General features: G+C 42.8%; 1 protein-coding gene across 1 annotated transcript in view; it reads right to left on the minus strand.

Moving 5' to 3' along the window:
- Positions 1-22913, minus strand: part of DRP2 (dystrophin related protein 2) — a 105766-nt gene extending 82853 nt beyond the window's left edge. The window contains exons 1-2 of the mRNA XM_030210279.1: positions 22843-22913; positions 6099-6255 (exon numbers count right to left, since the gene is read on the minus strand). Of these exons, the coding sequence (XP_030066139.1) occupies positions 6099-6255; positions 22843-22889 (204 nt within the window). The 5' untranslated portion in view covers positions 22890-22913. The remainder of the gene's footprint in view (positions 1-6098; positions 6256-22842) is intronic.
- Between the last annotated feature and the right edge of the window lie 479 nt (positions 22914-23392).

Below are 23392 nucleotides of genomic sequence, written 5' to 3' on the forward strand. Positions count from 1 at the left end.
GGAAACGGGGAACCCTCTATACTCTTTCTGATGGGCTTTGGAGTATAGAGAGACTGGGCTATGTGTATTATTTTAACGGGGAAACCTAGACTTCTGTCTACTGAAGATCTGGGAATAGCTCCTTGACTGGAGAAGCAAACTGGAACATCTCCTTCTACAGGATTCCTGGGGATGCAGTACTTCTCTTACCAGGATCAAGCCAGCAAAAGTTCAGATGTGGAGGGACATTTTCGAAAGGGATGTCCAAGTTTCGATTTGGACATCCTTGCAAAACGTCCCAATCCAGGGGCGGGGAAACCCGTATTTTCAAAACAAGATGGACGTCCATCTTTCATTTCGAAAATACCATCAGGGACATCCAGATCCTTAAATTTCAACATCCCTAGATTTGGACGTCCCTAGACATGGACATTTCTGATTTTCAGCGATTTTCGAAACCAAAGATGTCCATGTCAGAAATGACCAAATGCAAGCCATTTGGTCATAGGAGGAGCCAGCATTTGTAGTGCACTGGTCCCCCTGACATGCCAGGACACCAACCGAGCACCCTAAGGGGCACTGCAGTAGACTTCATAAAATGCTCCCAGGAACATAGCTCCCTTACCTTGTCTGCTGAACCCCCCCCCCCCTAAAAAAAAACAAAACCCACTACCTACAACTGTACACCACTACCATAGCCCTTACGGGTGAAGGGGGGCACCTAGATGTAGGTACAGTGGGTTTGTGGTGGGTTTTGGAGGGCTCACTGTTTCCTCCACAAATGTAACAGGTAGGGGGGGGATGGTGCTGGGTCCGCCTGCTGTCATGGCTGAGTATGACATCTGAGGCTGGCACGACATATTTTGAAAGATGTTTTTTGAAGGTGGGAGAGGGTTAGTGACTACTGGGGGAGTAATGGGAGGTCATCCCCGATTCTCTCCGGTGGTCATCTGGTCATTTCAGGCACCTTTTTGTGCCTTAGTCATAAGAAAAACGGGTCCGGGTGAAAACATCCAAGTGCTCGTCAGGGACATCCTTCTTTTTTTCGATTATGGGTCAAGCACATCCAAGTGTTAGGCAAGCCCAAGTCCCGCCTTCACTATGTCTCTGACACGTCCCCTGCGACGGAGTGCAGTTGGGGACGTCCAAAATCGGCTTTCAATTATACCGATTTGGATGTTTCTGTGAGAAGGCCGTCCATCTTCCGATTTATGTCAAAAGATGGGCGTCCTTCTCTTTCGAAAATGAGCCCATTAGTCTCCCAACACATCTGACCACAGAGAGTATAAATGACAATCATTTTTCAAACACTCTGATACGGCTGGCTACATTGTCAGGAGGAGAGTTAGAGACAGAGGATAACCACTAAAGAGAAAAAGACTGCACATATTTTATTTTGATACTTGTTGGCACTGTCATGCACTGCTTCTGCCACTTTGTTTTGGTCCCTTTTGATTTCAAATTGCTTTTCTGTAAAATAGTTCAGAAAGGTGTTAATCCGCAAATGAACCCTTTTTTCGGAGATGGGAAGGCAGTAGAACTAGAGGACATGAATTGAGGTTGAAGGTGGGGCAGACTCAGGAGTAATGTCAGGAAGTACATAAGTATTGCCATACTGGGAAAGACCAAAGGTCCATCAAGCCCACCATCCTGTTTCCAACAGTGGCCAATCCAGGTCACAAATACCTGGCAAGATCCCCAAAATAGTACAAAACATTTTATGCTGCTTATCCCAGAAATAGTGGATTTTCCCCAAGTCCAATTTAATAATGGTCTATGGACTTTTCCTTTAGGAAGCCGTCCAAACCTTTTTTAAACTCTGCTAAGCTAACTGCCTTTACCACATTTTCTGGCAATGAATTCCAGAGTTGAATTACACGTTGAGTGAAGAAAAATTTTCTCTGATTCGTTTTAAATGTACTACTTTGTAGCTTCATCACATGCCCCCTAGTCCTAGTATTTTTGGAAAGCATAAACAAACGCTTCACGTCTACCCATTTTACTCCATTGATTATTTTATAGATCTCTATCATATCTCCCCTCAGCCGTCTTTTCTCCAAACTGAAGAGCCCCAGCCGCTTTAGCCTTTCCTCATAGGGAAGTCATCCCATCCTCTTTATCATTTTCATCGCCCTTCTCTGCACCTTTTCTAATTCCACTATATCTTTTTTGAGATGTGGCAACCAGAATTGAACACAATTTTAGAGGTGCAGTCGCACCATGAAGAGTATGTTTTCATGGAGAGGGTGGTGGATATGTGGAAAGCTCTCCTTTGGGAGGTGGTAGAGATGAAAACGGTAATGGAATTCAAATTTGCGCGGGATAAACACAAAGGAATAGAGCCACTAAATCTTAGCGGAGATTAGGTGGCGACGCCGGTAATTGGGAAGCATAACCGGTGCTGGGCGGACTTCTACAGTCTATGCCCTGATCGTGACTGAATAGATATGGATGGGCTGGAGTGTAAATTTTAAGGGGTTTTGTCGTTAGCTTCAGAACTTAGTACAAGAACAGTGCTGGGCAGACTTCTACAGTCTGTGCCTTGAGAATGGCAAGGACAAATCAAACTCAGGTATAAAGTATCACATACCATGTAAAATGAGTTTATCTTGTTGGTGAAGAAGTATTTTCTTAGGTTATGCCTGAGTCTGTCCCTTTTCCTCTTCATCCTATGCCCCCTCATTCCACAGCTTTCTTTCTACTACTACTACTACTACTTAACATTTCTAGAGCGCTACTAGGGTTACGGAGCGCTGTACAGTTTAACAAAGAAGGACAGTCCCTGCTCGAAGGAGCTTACAATCTAAAAGGACGAAATGTCAAGTTGGGGCAGTCAAGATTTCCTGAATAGAGGTGTAGTGGTTAGGTGCCGAAGGCGACATTGAAGAGGTGGGCTTTGAGCAAGGATTTGAAGATGGGCATGGAGGGGGCCTGGCGTATGGGCTCAGGGTACTGAGAGGGAGGGAGAAGGGTACTGAGAGGAGGGATTTGTCTTGAGAGCGGAGGTTACGGGTAGGAACGTAAGGGGAGATGAGGGTAGAGAGGTAAGGAGGGGCTGCAGATAGAGTGCATTTGTAGGTTAGTAGGAGAAGCTTGAACTGTATGCGGTACCTGATCGGAAGCCAGTGAAGTGACTTGAGGAGAGGGGTGATATGAGTATATCAGTCCAGGCGGAAGATAAGATGTGCAGCTGAGTTCTGAACGGACTGAAGGGGGGATAGATGGCTAAGTGGGAGGCCAGCGAGGAGTAGGTTGCAGTAGTCAAGGCGAGAGGTAATGAGAGAGTGGATGAGAGTTCGGGTGGTGTACTCAGAGAGGAAAGGGCGAATTTTGCTAATGTTATAGAGGAAGAAGCGACAGGTCTTGGCTATCTGCTGGATATGCACAGAGAAGGAGAGGGAGGAGTCGAAGATGGCACTGAGGTTGCGGGCAGATGAGACGGGGACGATGAGGGTGTTATCAACTGAGATAGAGAGTGGAGGGAGAGGAAAAGCAAAATGATTCACAAAAATAAAGAAAAAAAGATCGCCTGCTCCTGATTCCCACTTGAATCAGAAGAATGCAGGCTGGGCAGCTCACCTCCCTCTTCACAGATACTTCACTCCTGTGTCCACCCATGCTGCCCTCTTATACTTGCAAAGTTGTCTTTTGGTTCCATCCTCACAGTTCATGGGCACCTGCTCTCCCCACACCTCCATCTCCCCTGGGTTACCAAGCCCTTCTTCTAGGACTTCCATCCAATCAGATACCTCTTCACCCTGCCCCCTTGATTCCCCACTCCTCACAGCTGGGATATCTCTATCCTCCTTCTCACAGGTGGGTGGAATGCAGTACTGATTCTGTACCCATGGAAATGAGGTTTTAACATTGTCGCTCCCTCTACTGGTCATTCTCTGGTATTGCTTCTTCTCTCCCTGAACCCTTCCCTTCCCTCTCCAACTGAGATAGAGAGTGGAGGGAGAGGGGAAGTGGGTTTGGGTGGGAAGCAGTGTGTTTCTTCTAGCAAAAAAAGGTGCCGGTACTCAAATGTCAGGCCACCCTTCAGGGATGAGGTGATCACTGAGGGACTCACCCCACAATAGCCAGGACCCCTGCAACCAGTCAAAGAATCTATGACAAGGCAGAATTGGTGTGTAGAGCCGGAGCTCTTTCATTAGAACTTGGGGACCATGGGTCAATTTTAGCACACAATAGAAAAGGTGCCAGTACTCGGTACCCCCAAGTACCCCCTCAAAAAAAGCCCTGGTGGGAAGACAATAAGCTCGGTCTTGGCCATGTTCAGTTTCAGGTGAGTCTGTCCCTTTTCCTCTTCATCCTATGCCCCCTCATGCCACAGCTTTCTTTCAACTGAAAGAGACTTGTTCCTGTGTATTTATTCCACGGAGATATTTAAATGCGTCTATCATATCTTCTCTCTCCTGCCTTTCTTCCAAAGTATACATATTGAGATGTTTAAGTCTGTCCCCATATGCTTTATGACATAGACCACTGACTATTTTAGTAGTCGCTCTCTGACCTGACTCCATCCTATTTAACATTTTGAAGGCGTGATTTCCAGAATTATACACAGTACTCTTAATGAGATCTCAACAGAACAGTGACACACTAAGGGGTGGGCCCGTGTGAGCAGAGACCCACCCACTTTGGGTTCAGGCCACTCAGTAGCGGTGCACATCCTCAGTGTAGCTTGGGGGGTATCACCAAGCCCCAGCAGCTAAAGACTTCCTCTGCACACTGGTGAAGATAACAGCGCCCCCCCCCCCCCCCAAGCATGCACAGTTCATATGCATGAACTGAGCATGTGCAGGGTATGCTTGTGTCTGGGGCTGGAAGTGTGCTGCCAACTTACCAGTGTGCATACAGGTGGTGGTGGTGGTGGGGGTTCTGGTGGAGGAGGTCTTCGGTTGGCAGGTCTTGGGGTCTCTACCAGCCAAGGTATTCATTTATAATGTGAGGGGGGAGGAGGGAGGGACGGACAAGAAGGAAATGCCCACCGCACTACTGCACCAGAAACGTTTCTTAACTACATGAACTGACATTTCCTATCTTGTTGCAAATTACAGCCTGTCCCTGACATTTATCATACTTCTGTTGTCTGATTGTTTTACAGTGCTGTTAAATGGTTTTGATACTGTATTGTGTTAGTCCTATTACTAGGATTCAGTTTGCCATCTCCAAGTTTACCTCATTGATTGTATTAATGCGTATAATTACTGTTGTTATGCTGTTAACAAAATTATAAATTTTATGTCAAGTTGTTCCTGCTCTATACCACCTTGGGTGGATCTTTTCATAAATCCAATAAATAAATAAATAAACTTATGCAGAGACATTATCATCTTTTTTCTAGCAGGCCATTAGGCAGTTCAGTTTTGGAATTCTTTACCAATTGGATTAAAAACTATCTTCTTATTCTCTCTTTCATCATTCTCTCAAGACTTCTTTATTTAAAAAGTTCTTGGGATAACTCTATATGTTAGTAAACTTTTTTATTGATGTATGCATATATTGTATAGTTTTATTGTCATTCCCAAATGACTATTCTGCTTAATAACTAATATTGTAATCCACTATGATCCTTTGAGGAGTTGGTGGAATATGAATGCAGGATTAGATTAGATACATCAAACATCTTTTGGGCTTTTGATGTGGCCTTTTCTACCTGTTTGGCCACCTTAACATCATCACATATGATCACCCCCAAGTTCCACTCTTCGTTTATACACAGAAGTACTTTACCTCCTATGGGTGTATCATTCCCTTGGGTCTTTGTAGCCCAAATGTGTTTTTTTAGCATTAAAGTTTCACTAACCTCCTAAATCTTGGAGCATCAACAGGGGTGGATTTAGAGTAGGGGGAAAAAAAACAACTTAGGAGCTTAGCACTAAAAATTCCTTTGAAGTAAAAAAGGGACAAATTCAGAGTGCAGAGGCCATGCTGTTCTCTAAAGGTATCTTTATTCTGTTTTTTAATATTGTCCTTCCCATGTATTACTTTGGCAACGTATGTACAGCTTTTGACGGCAATAAAGATTCCTCCTGGGAGAGTTCAAGTGTGAGTGTGAACTGGTGGTTGCCAAGCTTATGACAATGCACTCAAGTTCATTATATAGAACGTACCGTATGTGTTTCCTTCTCCTGCTGTACCAGGGCAACATCTCCACGAAGCGGCAACTGTGACGACAGTTCTTCATCTTTCTGGCTCAGCCAATCTATGATCTCCTGCAGCGGTGGCTGCAACTTCCCACTGTGGTCCATAAAAGCTTCTAACCGAGCCCTAAGGTGGAGAAAGAGTGAATGATTTATTCAGTGAAACAGGTAGAAATGGAGGTACCAATGGGAAAAGTCATGTTTTGCAGTAAGAAATCTAGCATTCCTTGGAACTGGATAATGCTTATTAGCATTCCTTGGAACTGGATAATGCTTATCCCCATTCCTCAACAAACTTCGCACCAAAGACAGGCCCACCCGTGATTCACAGATTAAGATCAATATGTTTTCAGCCACAAGCTCCATAAATCCTGCTGGTTCTTAAGATCAAATTTTTAGGGGGTGTTCGTCTGACTGTTTTTGCCCAAGTGTAGGTGATTTCCAACCTTAAAAGACAATTACAATCTGCTTTCTGAGTGTAGCACCGTCACTGTCTGTCAGTAGTGTTCCCCCAAGGATGAATTAAAGCATAGTTTGGGTCATTTACTACAAGCATATTGCACCATTTGCAATGTAACCCCCCCCCCCCCTGCAGATGTCCAGCAAGCACAGAGCTCAATTCCTACTTTTCCAAGTGAATGGGATTTATGCTGCAGGTAGTCCAATACATGCACGTAGTCCAATACATGCACATGTCAGAAGAGGTCTCAACAGCTGCCATATTGCCCAGAGGAACTTAAGGTCAAAGAAGTGCACAAAACCTATAAATTCAATTTCCTTGTGCAGACCTTAAATTTACATCTTAACTTCCAAGCACATTTGGCACAACTTCTTCCCTATCAGTAGTGTCCAAAATTAAAGCATTGTTTAACAGATGCCCTTATGCAAGCAAACTAACTTACAAGCTTTTGTTGTATAATGAAGGAATGAAGAATGCTCCTCAGAAATGACAGGATCTGAGCTTGAGAACTTCACAGTATAAAGCACATGCAGTCCATTCCCTCTCACGACTAGAATACTAAACTTCCAAAGGCGGTTTCTGTCACGAAATGCCTAGCCACCTGCCTGGGGTTACCCTGCGACCACTTAGAAGGTCTATCCTCAGCATAGCTCAGGTACGCCTGCACCTGCTGCTTGTGCTCCACACTAGCACCCTCCTCCCACCAATTGGGTCACAACCACTTCTGGGCAACTCTCCCGCTCTCAAATTATCCACATGTGATTTCTAGGTTGCTGGGGCCTCACTCCCAGTGGTCCCACAGTTCCCAGAAAACAATCACAGACCCAACACACAAACCACCAGGATTCTTTATCAGTCCAAACCAGGGGCATAGCCAGTATGGGGCCATGGGGGCCTGAGCCCCCATAGATTTGGCCCTGGACCCCCCTGCCGACGACCCGACGACCCCCCTCCCGCTGCCGCCTACTACCTTTGCTGGCGGGGGACCCCAACCCCCGCCAGCCGAACCGAGGTTCTCTTCTTCCCAATCCCATGCAAAGCTTCATTCTAGTCTGACGTCCTGCATGTTGTATGTGCAGGACATCAGACTAGAACGAAGCCTTGTGTGGGATTGGGAAGAAGAGGACCTCGGCTCAGCTGGTGGGGGTTGGGGTCCCCCGCCAGCAAAGATAGGCAGCGGCGGGAGGGGGGTCGTCGGTTCGTCAGCAGGGGGGTCGGCAATGGCGGGGGGGGGGTCAAAGTTGGTGGGGGGAGTTTAGCAATGGCGGGGGGTAGCAATGGCGGGGGGTTCAGCAATAGTGGGGGGGGTTGGCGGTGCCGTGGGGGGCTAAAATGTGCCCCCTCACCTCGGGCTCTGGACCCTCCTCCCGCCGAAGTCTGGCTATGCCCCTGGTCCAGACAGGCAGAATGAACAAACAAATGTGTTTATTCTCAGAACTTCGTACAGTGGACAAAAAATGTGCAAATAGCAAACAGTAACAAGTAACTGAAAAATGGATCAATTAGAAAACAAACTAAACATCTATATACTGTCTAAACAGTACCAGGGGAGGTCAGGACATATAATTCACTGAGCCTCAGCAAAGAGATCTGTCTCTCTTTCCTCTCAGGCTAAGACTGAACTCAAAACCAGTAAAGTCCAAATGAGATGAGCTCTTGGGCCAATCAGAGCCCAGTCAACAAGATTTCAAATATATACTGCTTCTTGCCTTCTGTTTGTGTCAAACTAAAGAAAAAACACTCAGGGGCCCTTTTACTAAGCTGCGCAAAGTCTATGTGCACCAAACACGCGCCAAAATGGAGTTACCACCCAACTACCGCATGGCTCTTGTGGTAATTTCATTTTTGACGTGCGTCCGATACGCACATCTGAAAAATATTTTTTATTTTTGGGCATGTGTAACAGATGCGCGCCAAGTGGCATTTGATGTGCATAGGTCATTACCGCCCAGATTCTTTACCGCTAGGTCAATGGCTGGTGGTAAGGGCTCAGACCCAAAATGGACGCGCAACAATTTTGATTTTGCCACACGTCCATTTTTGGCAAAAAAACGGCCTTTTTTCCAAACATGCTAAAAAATAGGTCAGCGTGCACCCAAAACCCGCGCCTACGCTACCACAAACCATTTTTCAGTGTGCCTTTGTAAAAGGACTCCTCAGTTCTCTGTAACAGCTTTACAGCAAAGGAACACTACCTGCTGGCCAAATAGAAGAAATACACTTTAGAACATAATCAATGCAGGAAAATATCCAATATATTTTACTGGCTTAAAACACACTCTTTCTTCACAACAAGCTTTTATTGTATAATGAAGGAATGAAGAATGCTCCTCAGAAATGACAGGATCTGATCTTGAGAACTTCACAGTATAGAGCACATTCCTTCTCAAGACTAGAATACACAGAACTTTCAAAGGCGTTTTTTACATTTAGTGTGGATGTCCTGTCTATCCTCCTCCCCTAACCTCATTCCTTTTTTCCCTCTTTCACTCAGTCCACTTCTTCTGTAGACTCTCCTCTACTTTCCACCAAACCTCAGTTCTTCCCCTGCAATTTTTCTCAGCTTCAATCATTTTGCAGTCCTCCAGCCTCAGTTTCTCCATATCATTAATTTTCCCCTCTCCTAATCTCTATCTTTTCCCTCATTAGTTCATTCCCATATCTCAGCAGAATAGCCTGACAAGCCCCCCATTGTCAATTTTCCCCTTCAGCCTCAATGCATCCCCAGCCTTAATGTTCCTCTCAGCCTCTGCAATCCCCTTTCCCCCCCCCCCCCCAGCCTCAATTTCCTCTTTCAGGATCAATAAGCACCTCTAATTTTAATTTCCCCCTCAGCCTCTGCAGTCCTCCTCCCCACAACCTGCAACTAGTTAAAAAGTTGATTAGTCAGTGAGAGACTTTTTATGGGGGCATGACAGACACTGACTTTTATTATATAGGATATCTTCTGCTAATGATGTCTAACCTTAAATCTTGCTTATTGTGTTAATCTAAAGTGATTAGCGCAATGGACTAAGAATCAGAAAAGGCAGGGTTCAAATCCCACTCAGGTTTCTTGTGATCTTGTGCAAGTTGTTTCACCCTCTGTTGCATCAGGGCTAAATTCAATGCAAGTTATCAGTAAATAGGTCCATTACCATAAATTGAAGCTGAGATAAATAATGTGTGTTAAGTCTGTTTTTTTACTAAATCTAACCCTTAGATTCCAAGTTCTCTGGGGATACGTAAATGCCTATTATAACTGAAATATAACTTACCCGGAGCTACGAATAAAAAGGTGTAAATTAGATACAATTAATAATTCTTTTCATCAGGCATTACTTTTAATTCTACTTATTGGCTAATTAGTAGGTTTCTGTATGAAGCAATCACTGGACCGATCTGCCTATAAATCTGTAAGGCAATAAAATACCATGTGAGTCAGACCTCTCACTGTCAGAGGCAGGATGCTGGGCTCGATGGACCTTAGTTATTATCATATCCCTCCTGTTGTGCCTGTGTTATTATTTAATGTTTGTTTTTATTTTATTGTGAGTTTTTCAGATTAGATATAATTTTATATTGTAAACCACCTTGATATACTTTTATTTGAAAGGTTTATCAAATTGTAAGAAATAGTCTATTCAGTGGGGATTTTCTTATGTTCTTAACCATAACTGAATTCCTGCTGAAAGATACTGAACAGAAATCTCACACCAGATGAAAGCGAACAGCACCCCGGACAGTCAGCTTTTAGCATTCCTTAAATACTGTGGGGCCCTTTTACTAAACTGCGGTAAAAAGTGGCCTGCGCTAGTGTGGGCACGTGAAATTCATAGGCGCCCGGTATAAGAGGCTTGGGGAGGCTAAGCCTCCCCAGCCAGAAGTGCAGCAAGGGCGGGGCGGGTGCAGCTCATGAACATCTCCCTCCCGGCTGCCTCCCCCCCCCCCCGACTGGTGCATGACGGTCCCGATCTTTACCCACCCCCCGTCCCTCCGACTAGTACGGTGCCGCTCTCCCCCTCTGCTCCTGTCACTTCGTCTTTCAACGAGGCTTCCTGTTCCCGTGGCAGCAGCAGCATCAGCAATGATGTAAGCGCCGTTGCTTTCAGCCTGCCCCGGAAGCACTCTCTGAACAGCTTCCCGCGTAGGAGGGATGCTGTCCAGAGAAGGCTTCCTGGGCAGGCTGAAAGCAGCGGCGCTTACATCATTGCTGATGCTGCTGCTGCTACGGGAACAGGAAGCCTCGTTGAAAGACGACGTGATAGGAGCGGAGGAGGAGAGCAATACAGTACCGCACTAGTCCGGGGGGGGGGAGGGGAAGCGATGCCAGACAGACCAACCAAAGGAAAAGGGGGGTGGAGAGAGGAGGATGTGAGATGCCACATCTAAGGAGAAGAGGGAGGAAAGAAAGCAATGGCAGGGCATGGAAATGGGAAAAGAGGGGGTGGAGAAAGGAGTAAGAGTGATGGAAGCAAGAAGGGGAGGGAAGAGAAAGGTGGGATGCATGAGGGAGAGGAGAGATGCATGAGGACGCTGGAGGACAGAGAGAGAGAAAGTGGAAAAGTGCAGGGGAGAGCCAGAGAGATGGGGAGAGAAAGAGGGGACATGGAAGAGAGCAGGGGAGAGCCAGAGAGAGATGGGGAGAGAAAAAGGGGACATGGAAGAGAGCAGGGGAAAGCCAGGGACATGGAAAAGAGCAGGGGAGAGCCAGAGAGAAGATGCTGGATGGAACAGGGGTACAGAGAGAGAGAGATTAGTGGAAAGATTGGGGGAGAAAGAGGGGACATGGGCAGGAGAGAGAAGCTGCTAGGGAGAAACTGGGGGAGACCCTAGCTGTCAGATGGAGAAATGCTGAATGAAAGGAGGGAGAAAGAAAGAGGGAAAAGCTGGAAGGAGGGGGCAGAAAGAGGGAAGACAATGGACGTAAGGGTAGGGAGGGAAAAAGGAAAGACACTGGAAGGATGGGGATAGAGAGGACATGCTGAATGGAAAAGGGTCAAGAGAGAGAACTGTTTAGAAGGAAGGAGATATAGAGGGAGACAGTGGATGGAAGGAGAGGGAGACAATAGACGGAAGGATTGGGAGAGGGTAATGGGTAGAAGGATGGAGAGAGAAAGAGGGATGACACTGGATGGAAGGGTAGGAGAGAAAGAGGGAAGGTGCTGGACATGGATGAATGGATGGAGGGGAGGGAAGAGAGGAGAAATCTGGACATGGATGGAGTGGAGGGCAGGGAACAGAGGAGAAATGTTGGACAAGGATGGAGGGTAGGAAAGACAAAGGAAGTACATGCACATGGATGGAGGGGAGGGGAGAAATGCTGGATATGGATGGAGGGGAAATTGCTGGATTTAAGGGCTGGATCGGAACACTTTGAAGGCAGATGCTGAAACTGGAGAAAGGATAGGGACAGGGCTACAGATGGTAGACAGGACGCATAAAGACACACAAGGACGCATAAGGACACAGGAGGATGGTGGACATGGTGAGAGAAAAAATATCAAATGGAAAGAAGACACTGGGACCAAAGTGAATAGAAAAACTAAATGATCAGACAACAAAGGTAAAAAAAAGTATTTTATTCAGAATTTATTAACTGGAATATGTCAGCTTTTGGAAATGTGCATCTGTGATATTTTGCATGTAAGTTTCAATTTTTCTAGTATTGCTGCATGCTGAGTCTGACTTCTTGAGGTAACTTTCCAGTTTTGCCTTCATATCTGTTGTGTCGTGTATTTTTCATGTGTAATCAAGGTGCAGTATTCTACTAGTGTGTAGTATTTACAGCCCTTTTTGGGGGATTTTTTGTTTCACTAGGTTTTAGAGCCTGGTGTAATTAGAGTGCTGCCTTTCCACGCATAAGGTTGTAGCTCATCCTGTCCTTGGAATTAGTGCTGTTATGGTTTGCTAAGGTTATGAGTGTGTTTTTGCACAAGTTTGTGTATAGTGTTTTGCAGTGGAGAGATTGTGTATTGGCCTTACTGAGGTGGCACCAAAACATCAGAAAGGGTTTTAGAGCCTAAATCATGATACACTACCTCTTGAAGGATCTACATATAGTCGTTAATAAAAGGAGCTCATTGTGAACACTATCCACCCTAAAAGGGTGTTTTGTGGCTCTATATGAGAATTGTGATATTATGATCCCTTGTTTCATATTGTTGACGGTCTGCATTTTCCATATAGGTGGTATATTGGTATATTAGTGTTATGGTACAGTAAGGTTCTGAGTGTGTTTTTGCACAAATTTGTGCATAGTGTTTTACAGTTGAGCGATTGTGGTTAGTATATGCTTTGAGCAACCACTTTATTCTTTGACATATGATACATATCTAATATCTAAATTTAATAAAAGGTATTAATTGTGACTTTTATTTTTATTTTTATTTTTTCTGTGTGTTATCAGACAATTATGGATTTAAGCTCCACCCCTGGCTCCACCCCTAACCCCACCCCCTTTAGCCTCCCCAAACAGTTGGGCCACCGACCGCCTATGGTGAAATTGGTGCGTGCTGGGCCATTTTTACTGTGGCTGGGGAAACAGGCTTTTTTAAAAGGGGCAGTAAACTTAACTGGCTGGGGGCACTACAAGATGGCCGCCTGAACGCTGGCAGAGATATCGAGAGGAAGCTGGAATTCTTCTTTTCTTCTAAATCAATATGCCACATACTAAGAGAAAGGGTGCGACGAAAAGCATTTTGCCAAAGGCTATGGCGTCGACCCCAATACAGCAATCGCTCGATCGCTTTTGGCAGAATATTCCACTAGAGACCGGCTTGGCGAGCCCGTTGTTGAGTCCCGATGGAGGAGTGTCGGCGCTTCTGGGCTGTGAGGTTTCCCTCACACCGCCGGAGTTGGTCCCGCCTCCTTGCCCTGCTTCGACCCGAGGGCCGGAAAACCCACTGGATGCGGAAGGCGCTACTAGTGGGATTTCAGTCGGCAAGGCGCCTCGGAGATCGGACGGGGAGGTCTTGGAGTCCCAGGAAGATTTGGGAGAGATTACCCTGACGGTGGTCTGGAAGGCAGTACAGGCTTTAACGTTAGCTGTTTCAAATTCAACAAAAGAGTTTGCCGTAATAGTAAGTAAACTGGAAAAATTTGACCTTTCCTTGGAGAAAATTAAAAACGATGTAGATGCCCAAACTCAAAAGACACATGAGGAAATGAATGGCTTAAAATCCTCAGTAACGGCCTTAATTAAGGACAAACAAATAATTCATAGAAAATCGAATCAATGGAGAACTATAATAGACGTTTGAATTTGAGACTCTTGAACTTTCCATTTCTTCTTTATTGAAAGCAAATGAGCTATTTCCAATGCATATGAAAGAAATCCTGCAGATGCCAGATTCGAATTTACCTCCTTATACCAAGATATATTACTTACCTTAAAAGAAAGTTTCGACTGCAGGTTCTGTAGGACTGTTACAGGGGGAGACTCAGAAACCTCAAAATTTGACCGCATTCCTTGAAGATTCGAATTTAGAGATTGCTGATCGAGGAACATTGTTAGTTCAATTTGTATTTGAGAAAGACCTGAATCATGTGTTTAAATTATACTTTAAGAATTATTCTAAACTGTTTTATGGACAGAAAATTTGGATGTATCCAGAAGATGTTGCGAAAGCAACTCAGGAAAGGAGACAATTCTTGAATTTAAGACAGAATGTTAAAGCTTTAGGTGCATCGTTTTTGTTAGCTTACCCCTGCAAGTGTAGAATTAACTTTCAGGGGAATAAGTATGTTTTTTCTGATCCTCTACAGCTAAATGTTTTCCTGGATGCTAAAATAGTCCAAACCCCTGCAGTGTAATAACATCAGATCAACTAAGATAGTTTGTAGAATTAAGGCTTGCCAATTTATTTATAATTGTTATGTTTTATTAATTTCTCCTCATGTTTCTTAACGCCCCTTATATTTGAGGTCTAAAGAAGAATGAAAATTTGTTGGAATGTAATTTGTATTTTACATGCATTGCCTGTCACCTATTATTTCTCTGTGATTACTCTGTGACCTCTGATGTGAATTACTTAGAGAGGTCACACAGCTATGCAACTTCCTGTGGGGGTTAGACACAGCAGATGCAGCACATGGAGCACATGGAGCTCATGATCTCTCCTAACCTGAGAGGATCTATGGTGGTGTGAGCATCCATTACCATCTAAGCACATGGAAGGAGCTGATAATACAAATGTATAGTAATATGTATATATAAGCCTGTCTGATTATAATCTAACTACAAACTGTGAGTAAACAGATGTTTTGTTACTTCAACTTTAAAGTGACTCAGCAGTGAATTATTCAGGGGTGAATGAGAGAGAGATGAAGAAAGAAATTAACATTTCTAAAGCTGAAGCTGTGTGTACTAAAATCTGCTAATTATTTACTACAAATAATCCAACAAAAGGGTTATGGGCCCAGGGTCCAGGAATTGAAAAAGAAGAGAAATATTACCAGGCAGAAAAAAAGGCCACATTTTTCTCTTAAGTTTTAAAGGAAAGATTCAGTCTGTCTCTCTCTCCCCCCACACAGCAGACAGAAGGCTAAGAAAATGGCTGAGGGAAGAAATTCACCATTTTTCTATTCTCTCAAGGTGCCTAAATTAACTGAGTTTAATTATCAGCAGTGGGAACTAAGATTAATATGTCTCCTTCGAGCAAAAAGATTAAATATATGCTTAGACCAAGACAGAACAGCTGAAAATATGGCTGAATGGGACAATGCAAACTATTATGTGAAGTGCATGCTTTTGGAAGCTCTCTCAGAGAAACAAGCCATATTAGTGGAGGGAAAAGATACACCAAAGGACATTTTATATAAACTGAGAACTATGTATGCAACTACATATGCAAAGCAGCAACCAATTTGGCTGGCAGAGTTGAATGAAACCAAATTAAGGGATAAAAGTAAATGTAATGATCACATTATGCATCTTATGTCTTCATTTCAAAAGCTAGAACTTTCTGGAATTCCCATGTGTGATGCATTGAAAAGAGCATTTCTTTTACCTCACTATCAAAGAAGTTTGATGTTTTTAGGTCTGTAAATGAGGCCATTGAAGGGCAATCTTTTGAACAGGCAACATCAAAACTAAGGCAGGAATGCATAATAAATGATTCTGAGGAGATGTGTTCTCAAAGTCAGTCAGAGAGAAATGAAACAAATTTCTTGGCAAAGAACAGAGGAAGGCGGAGCTATGGGAAAACTCCACCCAAGGGCAAGCTGATTTGCTACTCATGTGGAAAGGAGGGACATGTATCTAAATGGTGTAAGGAAACACAAAACACTCCCTCTAGCTCACCTAAGCCAATGGAACTAAAGAATTTTCAAACCAGGAAATGTATGAAGGACAAAGATAAACACAAGGGCTTTCTAATGGCAGAAAAATCTTTGACTATGGTAAATAATAATTCAAATGAAAGTACTTGGATTTTGGATTCAGGGAGCACATGCCATTTAACCAATTGTAAGGATTTCTTTCAGGAAATGTGTCCAGAGGAAGGTATTCTTAAAACTGCAAACGCAGGGACTGCTAAGATCCAAGCAAAAGGTATTGGATTCTTAAAATGCAAAGTGTCTAATGAAGTTAAAGAAATTCCTGTAAGTGATGTCTTGTATATTCCCCAAGCAGTTTGCAATATGCTTAGTGTATCTACATTAGATAAGAAGGGATTTGTGATTCATTTTGAAAATAGTAAGTGCACAATCTCTAAAAATGATGAAGTGTATGCTGAAGCTTTTATGCATAATGATGTTTATAAGCTGAACATTTCAGGTGAAGCCTCACATATGGCGCAAGTAAGGAAGAATGATGGTAAATGTAGTCCGGAAATCTGGCACCGCCGCCTGGGACATCGTGATTCTAAGGTGATCCAGGATCTTTACAGTAAGCAACTAGCCACTGGCATTCAGATAAGTGCAGATGCTGGTAAAATGGAGAAATGCATAGACTGTGTTACTCAAAAAGGTGTGAGACCCTCATTTCCTGCATACACAGGAAATAGGAGTAATAAAGTGCTGGACTTAATACACAGTGACTTATGTGGACCGTTTAATATCCCATCATTGGGAAATAACAGATTTGTGCTGATATTCTTGGATGATTTCTCTAGATATTGTGTGGCCTATTTGCTGAAAGAAAAAAGTCAAGTCACAGACATGCTGAAGAAATACGTAGCCATGGTGAGCAATAAATTTGAAAGAAAACCAAAGGTTCTTCAGACCGACAATGGTGGTGAGTTCACTTCACAAAGCATGCGCACATTTCTAGAACAAGAAGGCATTCAGCATATCACAACAGTAGCTTATACACCAGAGCAAAATTCTGTTGCAGAGAGAAAATTTAGGTCACTTGTGGAAATGACCAGATGTATGCTGTCAGATAGCAATCTCCCTAAAAGACTATGGGGGGAAGCCATTCTCACAGCAGTGTACCTACAAAACAGAATGCCAACTAAAGGCGCTGAGCGCACACCACATGAGACATGGCATGGTAGGAAGCCAAACCTGTCACACATAAGAACATTTGGAAGTACAGCATATGCTCATATACCAAAGCAAAGAAGGCATAAGCTGGATTCCACAACAGAAAGGGGCATTTTAGTTGGCTATACTCCAGGACACAAAGGATATAGAATTTTGAATCTGAAAACTGGCATTGTTGGCATAAGACATGTTACATATTTTGATGAAAACAAAAGGGTTGATAAAGGCTGGATTATCCCAGATGAGCCTTATCATCCAGAATATGAAACTAGAACCATAATAGACATGCCAGTGTATATAAATGCCATACCAAGGCAGATGTCTGAAAGCAACTCATCTGTATCTAACGAGGAACAGGCAGAGGAAACAGACACAGAAAGGATCATTGAAGAAGACAGTACAGTTGGAGAAGGGGAATCAATTGGAGAAGAACTCTCAGATATAGAGGATGCGGAAAGGTCAGACCAACCTGTTGTCAGACGCTCATCCAGGGAAAACAAAGGTGTTCCACCCCCAAGACTGTCTTACCTAACAAAGTCAGCAGAAGCTCAAGAGCCCTTAACATGGGATGAGATTGAGAAAATGCCAGCAGAAGAAGCTGCTGAATGGCGTAAAGCTGCACAAGAAGAAATTGATGCATTGGATAAAAATAATACTTGGATTCTTACAAAATTACCTCCTGGCAAGAAAGCTATAGGATGCAAATGGGTATTCAAGTTAAAAAGGAATGCACAAGGAAAAGTGGAAAGGTATAAAGCCAGATTAGTGGCAAAGGGATATCTTCAAAAATATGGAGAAGATTTTGATGAAGTGTTTGCACCTGTAGTGAAACACACGACAATCAGAACACTTCTGAGCATTGCAGTCTCAAAAGGCATGCAAGTCAACCACATTGATGTGAAAACAGCATTTCTTCACGGAGATATAACTGAAGACTTGTACATGGAACAGCCAACAGGTTTCATAAATACAAAACAAAGACAGCTAGTGTGTAAATTAAACAAAGGTCTTTATGGATTAAAGCAAAGTGCAAAATGTTGGAATGATAAATTGCATGAAATATTGACAAATTTAGGATTTAAGCAAGGTGAAGCAGATAAATGCTTGTACACTAGGTGCACAAATGGACAATATGCATACATTTTAGCTTTTGTTGATGATCTGCTCATTGCAAGCAAAAGTGAGCAAGAGTACAAGGACATTGTAAAGTGTTTAAACCTCAATGTTGAGATAAAAGAACTTGGTAATGTGTCATACTATCTTGGTATAGAAATTGAGAAACAAAATGATGGTTCTTATCTTCTAAGCCAGAAGCAGAAAATAAATGAGCTTATTGAAAGTTTAGGTATGCAAGATGCCCAAGTTGTAAGCACTCCCATGATCACTGATTTTCTGAAGGATGAAACAGTAAGAGAACCTTTACCAGATAACATCCAATATAGATCAGCCATAGGTAAGCTTTTATATCTAGCTACCACATACAGGGCTGATATAGCAAATGCAGTAGGAATTTTGAGCAGAAGGGTCAGCTCACCTACCAAATCAGATTGGACTGCAGTTAAAAGGATGGTAAGGTATTTAAAGGGTACCATTGATTGTAAATTAAAGATTTCAGCCAATAGTAATCCAAAACTAATATGTTACTGTGATTCAGATTGGGCAGGGGATCATTCTGATTATAAATCCACAAGTGGATATGTGTTTATGTATGGAAATGTACAAATTTCATGGGCCAGTCATAAACAAAGTATTGTGAGTTTGTCTTCTACAGAAGCTGAATACGTGGCTGTATCGGAAGCGTGCAGAGAACTGATGTGGATTGAAAAACTTTTGCTGGATTTCGGAATAGCTGAAAAGAGACCAATCCAGATAATGGAAGATAATCAGAGCTGCATCCGACTGTCACAGAATGACAAGGTTCAGTCACGCACCAAGCACATCGCAACGAAATACCACAACGTGCGAGAGTTGGCGAAAGAAGGGGTCATCAGTCTACACTATTGTCACACCAGTGAGATGACAGCTGACATCATGACCAAACCGTTACCCAGAGAACATTTTGTGAATCTGCGTATAAAGCTTGGACTTTGTATGAATAAATAATTGCATGACAGTTATGCATGAGAAGGGGTTTGTTGGAATGTAATTTGTATTTTACATGCATTGCCTGTCACCTATTATTTCTCTGTGATTACTCTGTGACCTCTGATGTGAATTACTTAGAGAGGTCACACAGCTATGCAACTTCCTGTGGGGGTTAGACACAGCAGATGCAGCACATGGAGCACATGGAGCTCATGATCTCTCCTAACCTGAGAGGATCTATGGTGGTGTGAGCATCCATTACCATCTAAGCACATGGAAGGAGCTGATAATACAAATGTATAGTAATATGTATATATAAGCCTGTCTGATTATAATCTAACTACAAACTGTGAGTAAACAGATGTTTTGTTACTTCAACTTTAAAGTGACTCAGCAGTGAATTATTCAGGGGTGAATGAGAGAGAGATGAAGAAAGAAATTAACATTTCTAAAGCTGAAGCTGTGTGTACTAAAATCTGCTAATTATTTACTACAAATAATCCAACAAAATTGTCAATATTTAGATAGTTATGTGTAATATATATGAGCATGCAATTCTGGAATACACTACCACGCAACCTGAAAACGATCTACAAACTAACCGACTTCCGCAAACTATTGAAGACTCATCTCTTTGAGAAAATTTATTGCAAGGATCAAAACACATGAAGTCCATACACACTAATAGAAATGCATCAATACACTCTCTTCTGAGTTCTCTTCTCCCGTATTTTCACCACACTTATAACCCTACCCACAGATAAAATTGTTATACCCTAATGTTCTCTTGTTATTGTTTTATCGCCCATCAATTCCCCATTGTTACATTCCATTGTTCTATTCCCCAAATGATATTTTGACTTTGTCTTCCCATAACTCTTCACAATGTAACCCATAATTGTACTGCAACAAATTGTATTTCCATCATTCACAATGTATTGTAAGCCACACTGAGCCCGCAAATAGGTGGGAAAATGTGGGATACAAATGCAACAAATAATAATAATAATAAATAATATAATTATTGCTTGAAACCATTGCTTTCTGTGTTTCCTATGCAAGTTGTTGTACTTGTAAAATTGAAAATTAATAAAGAAATTTAAAATAAAAGGGGCAGTAAATGGCCAAGTGCTAAAATTAAAAGTAGCAAGCGGTTATTTACTGCCTGAGCCCTTACCACCACCCACTGACCTAGTGGTAAGAGCTGATGCGCTAACCACGCAGTTATCATGCAGCACGTGACAATGTGGCCACGCTGCCAATTACCACCGGGAACGTGTTCTCCCCCCCCCCCCCCACCCGCACTAGAAAATAGAAAAATATTTTCTACCGCAGGTGCGTTTGCCCTACTTCTGCTTAGTAAAAGGGCCCCTCGTATGAGGAAGTGAAATACAATATGTTGGGTTCCTGTGCCCCTTCGCACTTAGGGCAGGAGCTGTAATACTTGTATTTTGACAGCATCAGAGTATTGTGATGTAAAGTGAATCTGTAGAAAGAGCACTGGCAGCTCATTTCCCCAGCTGGATTTAATGTAGTGTCATGTGTGTTATACAGAACAAAACAGCAGCAAAACCACTCATGTTTTTCTACAGTGTACTTCGCACCACTCACATTTCCCAAAGTGCTCTCCACATTTTACCTCTGGAAGCACCATGAAATTACAAAGTTGCCACAATTGGAAAATAAATAACATCTGAAGCAGAGACGTGAAAGGAGACGGTTCAGCATTTCACACAGATTTACTCTACCCGTGGCAGCATCTGAACCTTCAAGAGCCTGCAAAAAAAGGCATCATCCTCGAAGTGACATGTCAGCAAATGCTATAAAAGCAAAAAGTCCTCTCCCCCCTCCTCTCCATCCATCCAGTCCAGCTGGTCTTTATCTGCTTCTGACTTATTAAAATATAATTCTGAGTCCTGTGAAAGCACTAAATTGTTCTACCAGTGCTATGACTAGCTTGTTCTATATCTCATATAAAGAGCAGCATGTTATCTTCAAACATGTTAACTTTTAATGCTACTTTCTACTACTACTACTTAACATTTCTATAGCGCTACTAGACATACGCAGCGCTGTACACTGGACATGAAGAGAGAGTCCCTGCTCGAAAGAGCTTACAATCTACTTAGGACAAACAGGACAAATAAGGGATAAGGGAATTACTAAGGTGGGAATGATAAAACATGGGTACTGAACAAGTGAGTAAGGGTTAGGAGTTAAAAACAGCATCAAAAAGGAGGGCTTTTAGCCTAGATTTGAAGACAGCCAGAGATGGGTGAAAATGGGAGGGTCATGGGCATTTTGGGGTGGATTGGGAGCATATAATTATAGACTATGGAGGCTCCACGCATAAATTTAGACATGGACATTTGCATCATGTTTTCGTTGGTGCAAATGGCAACGCTTACATTCACATGTGCCCCCTGGGCGTAAGCGCTATTCTATAAACTGCACCTAAATCTAAGCACAGTTTATAGAATAGTGCTTTTTTTCGGTGCTGATTTTTTGGCACCATATATAGAATCTAGCCCTATGGGGGGGATTCTATATATGGTGCATAAATAAATCCATGAGGAAAATGTTTTTTGCCTAAGCATAGTCTATAAGCAGAACCTAGATTTAGGTACAATATGTAGAATATGCTTACTTGATATCCTAGCACCTAAAACTAAATGCATCCATTTACACCAGTGAAAACATGGTATAAATCCCGGCACATAGATTTAGGCACAGAGGGCCATATTCTATAACTACACACGTAAATTTCGGAACACCCACGAAACTCCCATTTCCATGCCCGTAATCACACCCCTTTTTTTGTCTGCACGCATTAGAAGTTAGGTGCAGTATGTTACAGAATACACTTTAAAAAGTATATGTAAATTCTAATTATTGCCCATTACTGCTCATTATTGCTCGTTAAGTGCTGTTATCAATGCTAATTAGCTTGTTAAGCCAATTAAGTTATCCGCCTAGATTTCAACACAGATCTCTAGACACACTATATAGGATCCAGGGGAATATGTGTAAGTGTTGGTTTATGCAGGTGCAACTGCTGGGTTTGATAGAACTGAATGTCAGAAAGAGCCAATTAAGGAGACGAGCGAAAATTCTTCTAATTTGTGACCCGTTTAAAACACTACAGACATCAGCACAATTGCCCATTCAATCACTGTCAGAAACCCCAGGTCCAAACAAGTAGCGAGCTGACACATGTGCCTTGGAGCAAGTATAAACATCGACATTTATACTTTTTAATATATATGTGTGTATTGCTGTTACAAAATTGGAAATATGTGCATGTTTTTCCAGCCCACAGTTTACCCTCTTCCAAACTGTATGCTGATGTTTACACATATAAATAGCAGCTTTTCCAAAATCACTATTTATCTGATTGTGACATTTATCTGTGCAAATGCCACACAAAATTTCTAAAATGACCTCCTAAATGTACTAGGGATCACTCACAACTTGTTCATTGAACCTTATTTCACCGTATTTAAGTGACCTTAAAGGGTAGCCATGATACTTAGCTGTAGAACAGTAAGAAAAACCAGAGCGATGGAAAAATCAAGAGGGAATGAGAGCCCCATGGCCTGAGGAATCTGTGTGTGCTGCCTATAGCAGAATGTTCTGGACTCTTTGCAGAAGAGCATGGCATGCCCCCCCCCCCCCCCAACAGCTCCACCACAACCATCTTACCTGAGGCTATGTGACCTCTTCTTGATCTCACTCCAGCACAGGTTCATCTCTGGTGACTTCTGAGGTGTGACTTCAGCGGCACTGCTCACTGCCTGCTGGCTTAGAAAGGGCGGATCTGCACCATCCTGAGCTGATGTGTTAACCTGGAGATTTAAAACCAGCAACCACAGGTTTAGATGAGATCTGTTACAAATAGAAATCAAATTTATAACCTTTAAGAGTGGACTAACATGGCTACCACACCTCTATACTTAAGATGAGATCTGTGGAATGATGCTCAGGACTTCCAAACAAATGACCCATTCCTCAAATTTAAGGAGAGCTGTGATCTGTCATTCCACACCTCTGCTTACTGCTTTGCTTGTCTAGTCTTCAAGGATAATCTTTGAAAGACAAAGGAGAAGGGACCACTCCCTTGCTGGACCTAACTTGAGAGTCGGGGACTTTACAGAAGAAGACAATATGATATATGCCTTTTGAAGCAGGATTATTAGTAGATCATTCCCCAAATTAATGCAGCTAGTAAGCAACATAATTAAACAATTCCCCT

The sequence above is a fragment of the Microcaecilia unicolor genome, chromosome 7 (genome assembly GCF_901765095.1).
Source record: "Microcaecilia unicolor chromosome 7, aMicUni1.1, whole genome shotgun sequence".
NCBI lineage: Eukaryota > Metazoa > Chordata > Amphibia > Gymnophiona > Siphonopidae > Microcaecilia > Microcaecilia unicolor.